General features: G+C 33.4%; 1 protein-coding gene across 1 annotated transcript; it reads left to right on the top strand.

Annotated features, from left to right (window-relative positions):
• The first annotated feature begins 4,358 nt into the window (after positions 1-4,358).
• Positions 4,359-6,628, top strand: LOC114302124 (uncharacterized). Its single transcript, XM_082895296.1, has 5 exons — positions 4,359-4,394; positions 4,487-4,613; positions 4,763-5,307; positions 5,464-5,576; positions 5,929-6,628. The coding sequence occupies exons 1-5, from the start codon at positions 4,359-4,361 to the stop codon at positions 6,626-6,628; spliced, it is 1,521 nt and encodes a 506-aa protein (XP_082751422.1).
• Positions 6,629-7,098: the final 470 nt, after the last annotated feature.

A 7,098-nucleotide genomic window follows, 5' to 3' on the forward strand; every position in this document is an offset into this window, starting at 1 on the left:
TCTTCTTCAAAAAGTTACTCCTCAATCATCTGAACAAATTGTTCGTTATCACTCTGGTGTCTGGAATAAAGCACAATTAAATTATAGTACTATTAAAAAAGAAATTTTATCTACTGTTTTATGTATTAGTAAATTTCAAGATGATATTTTAAATCAAAAGTTTTTACTTCGTGTTGATTGCAAATCTGCTAAATATGTTTTGGAAAAAGATGTTAAAAATCTTGCTAGTAAGTAAATTTTTGCTCGTTGGCAATCTATTTTAAGCATTTTTTATTTTGATATTGAATATTTACCTGGTTGTCAAAATTCCATTCCTGATTTTCTTACCTGGGAATTTTTACAAGGGGGTAAGGAATAAGTGCTACCCCACATATTGCCTACCATAAATCCCAAATTACTCATTTTAAAGCCCTGATTAAACACCTTGCTTATAGTATTCACAGCCTTAAATTAGCCAAGAAAACTACTAAACGTGCCCAATATATCAATTACCATCAGATTCAAGCTCGTAGAAATTTACTTGCTCATAATTACAATTGTTTAAATCATCATCAAAATTACCTTGATCTTCTTAGTGGTTGCTAACCCTTATTACTTGATTAAACAAATGTCTCGCCCAAGGCCTCCTCCTAGTAAGGCTTTGGTCCCTTCTTCTGATAAACCTCCATTTATTCCTCCTTTGGAATTAGTAACCCAGTACCATCCCATTGAAATGATTAACCGTTGCCAAGTTCTTGGTAACATTCCTAGACCTAATTACTCATCTACTTTGGCTACAGATCCTTTTGCTTTTCCCAGCCAAGCAATTTCAATTACTCCATTTCCTGTTAATCCAACCAGGTCTGCTCGATCTGATTATGTTAAATCAACCACCACAAATCTCTTTTTCAAAGAGCCTAGTCACCCCAAGAGTCAAACTATTAATGAACTTGCTAAATCATTCTTTGGCCCTGGATTGCATTTTGTTCCTGTACATCCAGACAAAACAATTACCTATTATAAAGATATCTTGATCAATCACCAATCAGTTCTGATCAAACCCATTTATGATCGAACCTATGCTAGCAAGGTTCTGTATCATTCTATTTATATTCATAACATTGTTTCCTTAGCTGAATGGGGTCCTCTTTATCAGCTTCGTGAATTACCTGGTCACTCTATTCCATACAGTTACCATGATTACATTGATGCTTGGTTCAAGATCTTCTTGTACCAAAATGAAACCTTCAGTCACTCTTGGTTCATTCAATTTGATCAAAAGTTCAAATCAGAATTACCTTCTTGGTTTCTGAGATGGTGGACTCATTATGGTGCCATTTCAGATATCTTCCCTGATATTTTGATTGAACAAATCAATTATTTTGCTACTGTTTTCCCATTCACTCCTCATCAAAGGAAATTTCCACTCTTGCTTATTTTCATATCCAAATACAAAATTCCATGGATATTTAAATGGCATTATGGTATTTCTGGTGATATAATTATCCAACAACACTCTGTTAAATGGTGGGATAAGTTCACGCCTCACCGCATTGTTGAAATTGTTCAAGCTGAATTCCCAATTAATCAATGTGCTCCTACTCTTACAATGATTAAAGCCCAGCAGACCCCAACTGCTGCCATTTCTCAAGGAAGTCCAGTCTTCCTCCAATCAACCTTGGAAGCTCCTCATCTAGTGGTTCCAAGCCCAATTCATCCAAGTCAAAATTTGCGTCATTAACTAATAAATCAAAGTCCAAGGCTTAGTCCAAAGCTCCTGCAGTATCGATTCAGCTCAAGACTCAATCAAAGCCCAAATCAGATAAATCAAAGGCTGCTCCATCCAAGCCCAAGGTTAAACCTAGATCAGCTAGTGATCAACTGCTTCAAATGGCCTGTCTCCTAATGGATTAGGCCCAAGCCCATTTAAAAGATGAACCATCTGATGATGATCCTTCTGCACCGGCCCAGAAGGCCCGCTCAGAAGAAAGTTCAAACAGTTCACAAGGATCAACTAATCAAGACCCATATGGTCCAGAGTTCCAAGATGCTCAGGATCCATATGCCTAATCAACATTGGATTCCATATAGATACAAATTAGCTTCAATCAATACTCTTTTGAGAAAGGCTGCCAATTTGTATTTATATTGTTTCCTTTAATCACATGTTCTACCGAAAGTAATGAATAGTAAAAGTTACTGTTCACTTTTACTGTTCACTCAATCAACTTTTGTTAAAGCTGCTCAACTATTCAATCAATCAGCCGAAAACATCCGACAGCCTGCTCAGTCTTCAATGCTGCCAGCTGCCTTTATCAATTATCCAAATCACATGCTGCATAGTCAATTTTTTTTTCTATATAATGTAATCAAATGTATTCATTCAGCATCTTTCGATTTTGAAAAAACCTGAGAGTTCTGAGTGAGAATCAACACCTCTTGTAACCTGTTAAAGATCCTTGCATTTGCAACAATTGTAATTGTAGGTTATTTTCTGTATTAAATTAAAATTTATTTTAATGTTTTGATTTTGTGTTAATATTCCAATCGATTTCATAATCTGTATTGTTCTTCTTCTTAAAAAGTAAAAAAATTGTGAACAAATATTTAAAAAAATTAATAAATACATAAAAATACAAAAATATGTTCTGAATTTTCTTCTTCTTTTTTTTTTGTATTTTTGGTGTTTAGCGAATTTTTAACAGATTTTTTTTCACAAATTTTTTACTTTTTAGGTATATTTATGTTAGATATGTCTAAAAATTAAAAAAAAATGCTTAAAATATTAAAATTATTTCTAATTGATAAGTTTCAAATTTTTCGTTAATTTCTTTTAATAGCCTAATTAAGGTATTATTTTGTTGTATTATTACTTGTAAAGAAAAACTATTATTTAAGTTATCATATTCTATTTCTTCACTATATTTAATACTCATACAAATGTTATTGACAAGGCTAAGAAACCAGATACCAATTTTAATTGTGGATTTGTGTATTTAGTGTAATATTAATTCTTGCAAAAACCTTCATTGGTAATCTACACTTGCCTTTTCAATGGATATTTTATCTTTAATACTAACAATATTCTGACTATAATTTATTATAGATTGTCGAGAAGCAATAGCCAAAAGAGAATTTAACATATTTAACTCACTTTCTAATTCAAAAATATATCTAAACTATCTTTTATTCGACTCTAAGTGCTGTAATTAAAAGTATATAATTATTACTTTTTAAGATTTTATACAAATATAATTTTTCTTAATATATTTTATATTTATATTTTATTTTATTTTTTGTAATTTTTAAATTTTGTATGGGTCTATTTATAATTATTGAAACTTGATGATTGGGTTGGATGATGTAGACTGAGGTGTGTGAGGCTCGCCTTCCACTTGTGTACGGGCCATTTGGGCTGCCACGTTTTTGGTGGCCGAAGGATTATTATACTGTAAAATCATCTTTTGAAACTTGCCATCATTTATTTGTGCATTAATAAAAGGGTGTTCAGTTGAAAATTTTAATTTTGAATTTTGCTTGCCAAAAGGTCTTGGCGAGAATTTAGAGAAATTTTATTTCCATCCACTTGATAAACTCAGGGTACACACTTAATGAAAAATTAATTTAATGACAATTATATCCTAATTAAAAATTACTATAATAGATATCTATCAACACCCCTAATATTATATACATAAATTCTCTATACACATCTTTTAGGAGCGAAAACATCTCAATATACACCTTTTGAATGAAAATAATTAAACCCTAACTTTTCTATTGTGGTCACTTTGCTTGTTACACACTCTATGCAATAGTTTCAAAACATTTCTTATATTGCTTTAATCTCTAGGTTTATACTCTACTATTTACATTGTTTAATTATTAGTTTCACAATTTTTACTTGATTTTGATATGAAAGAGTTGCAAACCTATGTAAATTCAAACTCAAGCAAAAATATATTTGATGACACCAAAATCAGTGCTGAAGAGGTTAGTTTTTTCGTGTAGTAATTTTTATTTTTTTTTGCGTTTTTTAGTCGGATAGTCAGTGTGGAATTTTATCAAAATATTCGAAATTCAACTTCTGAAATAATAATCATATTTCGATATATAAGTTCCGAATTTTTGACAAATTCCGATACTTAAATTCTGAAACTTGAGATTTATTTCGGTTTTTAAGTGCCGAATTTTATAATTTTTTTGGCTATAAAGTGTCGAATTATTTCCTTTTTTTCGGCTCTGTAGTGCTGAATTATTCTATTATTTTTGGCTTTTTAGTGCTGAATTATTCTATTATTTTCGGCCTTATAAAACCGAATGAAAATTGTTTTCTTTAGATCGCATCCACTGAAGAAACTAAGGTTCGATCAGATATTATGGTGGATTGTACTAGTCATTTTACTGTTAAACAGGTAACTTTTAACATGAAATTCGTAAGTTCATAATTTTTATTAATCAGTTTGTTTAGTTTGTTCTTATGAAAGTTGTGTGACATTATATATAGGTTTTCGACGGCAAAGATGAATTGCTCACTTGGGTACGTGATATTGGAAGGGCAAATGGCTTTGTTATTGTTATAAGGACATCAGACTATGGTGGCGGTACCAAGAGACCAAGAATTTATCTTGCTTGTGAGCGGAGTGCAAAGTATAGATCATGTAAAAAGTTGAAAGATGGCTCAAAAGACTTATTGAGACAAACTGGTACGAAGAAGTACGAATGTCTATTGATTTGAAGGCATACAAGTTGAAAACAAATGATGAATGGGTATTGAATGTAGTTTGTGGACTACATAATCATCCAGCTGCGAAGCATCTCCAAGGACATTCGTATGCAGGGAGATTGTCAACTAATGAAAAGTCGTTGTTAGTAGATATGTCAAAGAGCCTAGTAAGACCAAAAGAGACACTCATTACACTCAAACAGAGGGATGCCCTTAATATGAGCACAATGAAGACAGTTTACAATGTACGACATCAATGTAGGGTCCTACAGAAAGCTGGTAGATCCCAGATGCAACAACTACTGGGTGAATTAGCGAAACATAAGTACATTGAGCATCATCGATGTGAGGAAGGCTCTATGACTGTCACAGACTTGTTTTGGGCACATCCAGTGAGTTTGGATTTGCTCCGTACATTTCCTCGTGTGTTGATTATGGATTACACATATAAGACAAATAGATATCGGCTTCCTCTTTTTGAAATGGTGGGAGTGACATCAACTCATATGACATTTTCTGTGGCTATCGCATACTTGCAAACTGAGCGGGTTGATAATTATGAATGGGCATTACAAACATTGTGTGATCTTATGGACAACAGTGTTTGACCTGAAGTCGTTGTCACAGATAGAGAGCTTGCTTTGATGAATGCCATTGACAGCACTTTTTCGAATGCTTGACAATTGCTATGTCGTTGGCATATTAATAAGAATGTATTGATGAAATACAAGAAAATGTTTGAGACAAAAGAAAAATAGGACAAGTTTAACACTGCATGGAACTATGTGGTATTGTCATCGACTGAAGAGGAATATAATGATCACCTTGCAACACTGCATAAGAATTTCAGTAACTATTCGGAGGCAATCAAGTATGTTACAATGAGTTTGTTGAATCCGTATCAAGAAAAATTCATTACGGTACATACAAACATGTGTATGCATTTTGGTAATGTTACAACCAATCGATAATTTTTTTTTATTTCTTATAAATCATACTGTTATTTTTAATTATTATGCTTGACTATTTTTGTTTACATCCATATGAACAGGGTTGAGAGTGCTCATGCTAGATTGAAGAGCAATTAGGTTCAAGTCAAACGACATTTCAGATTTCATTTGAAAAAATACATTGTCTACTTGAGTTGCAGCACATTCAAGTTAAAGCATCATTCGAGAAGAGTTTAACAATTGTGTAACATCAATTCAAACCTCTCAATTCAGAGAGCTCCGGGGCAATGTGTCTATTTGTGCATTGGAGTACGTATTGGCAAAGAGTAAGAGAGAAAATTCAGTTGGAATTGATGTTGCAGCATGTGGGTGTGTTCTTAGGCACACACATGGTTTACCTTGTGCTCACGAGATTGCAGATTACATGAGACAAGGCCGTCCTATTCCACTCAGTAGCATACATATACATTGGACGCGACTTACTATATGTGTGCATAATCCGAAGGTTGAGAAATTGGAATTGAGTTGTATTCCAGAACTTGAGATGATTTTGAAGTGGTTCAATGAGTCTGATATTGCCATGAAATTAGATATGTTGAAAAAGTTGAGGGAAATTGCAAATCCAGCGAGCACTTTTCTTATTGAACCTGATGTGAAACCTAATCCACGTCGAGGACATAAGAAAACTGATATATCTTGTCATCGTGACCTGTGTGCATTTGAGTTGGTTGACGATGGCCATGATAGCCAGAGCACATTAGCTTCTAGTCAGTCAAAGAAAAAGAGAGCTTCGAAAGTGCTTGATAAGAAGCGGAATGTGAAGACAAAGACATATCGTACAAGAACAAGTTTACAGAGTGCAAATGTTGGTGACTTCCCGCCTATGTTAATACCATTCATAAAGTTGATGAAGGATGTAGATGGTGATGGAAATTGTGATTTTAGAGCTATTGCAGGTTTACTTGGTCTTTGAGAGAATGACTGGGTGGAACTATAAATGTCAATTAAGGTCAATTAAAGTGTGTGCATTTTAGGATGAAGTGTGTGTACCATTTATGAAACATGGAGTAATTGTAATTTTAAGGGTGTGGATTGAGAAAATTAGTTCTTAATCAAATTAATAGGGATGTATAGTGAGAAAAGATTTGCCTTGAGTTTATTAGGTGGGTGGAAATAAAATTTCCCTAAAATTTAACTTGCCTATAAGGGCATACTTAAGTGAAATGACTAAAATACCCATCATATATATGGTGTAACAGTGCAAACCAAACAAACTAAACACAACAAACAAACTCTCTCTCTCTATCTGATCTGAACCTCGCCAGTGCCTATGCTGTCACTATCGACATCGCTTCCTTTACCTCACCCTCAACAATGAATTCTTCTTAGTGCGTATATCTAGTCAGATTGACTAGATCTGGTAGAAGATCAACAACCCAAACC

Source organism: Camellia sinensis, chromosome 11 (genome assembly GCF_055761805.1).
Source record: "Camellia sinensis isolate YWXY chromosome 11, ASM5576180v1, whole genome shotgun sequence".
Lineage (NCBI taxonomy): Eukaryota > Viridiplantae > Streptophyta > Magnoliopsida > Ericales > Theaceae > Camellia > Camellia sinensis.

Bases quoted from the DNA above. Each gene is read 5' to 3' on its own strand.
- LOC114302124 (XM_082895296.1), top strand. From the start codon at position 4,359: ATGGTGGATTGTACTAGTCATTTTACTGTTAAACAG. The intron at 4,395-4,486 runs GTAACTTTTAAC...CATTATATATAG, and splicing joins GTCATTTTACTGTTAAACAG to GTTTTCGACGGCAAAGATGA. The intron at 5,308-5,463 runs GTTTGACCTGAA...AAAGAAAAATAG, and splicing joins GTGATCTTATGGACAACAGT to GACAAGTTTAACACTGCATG.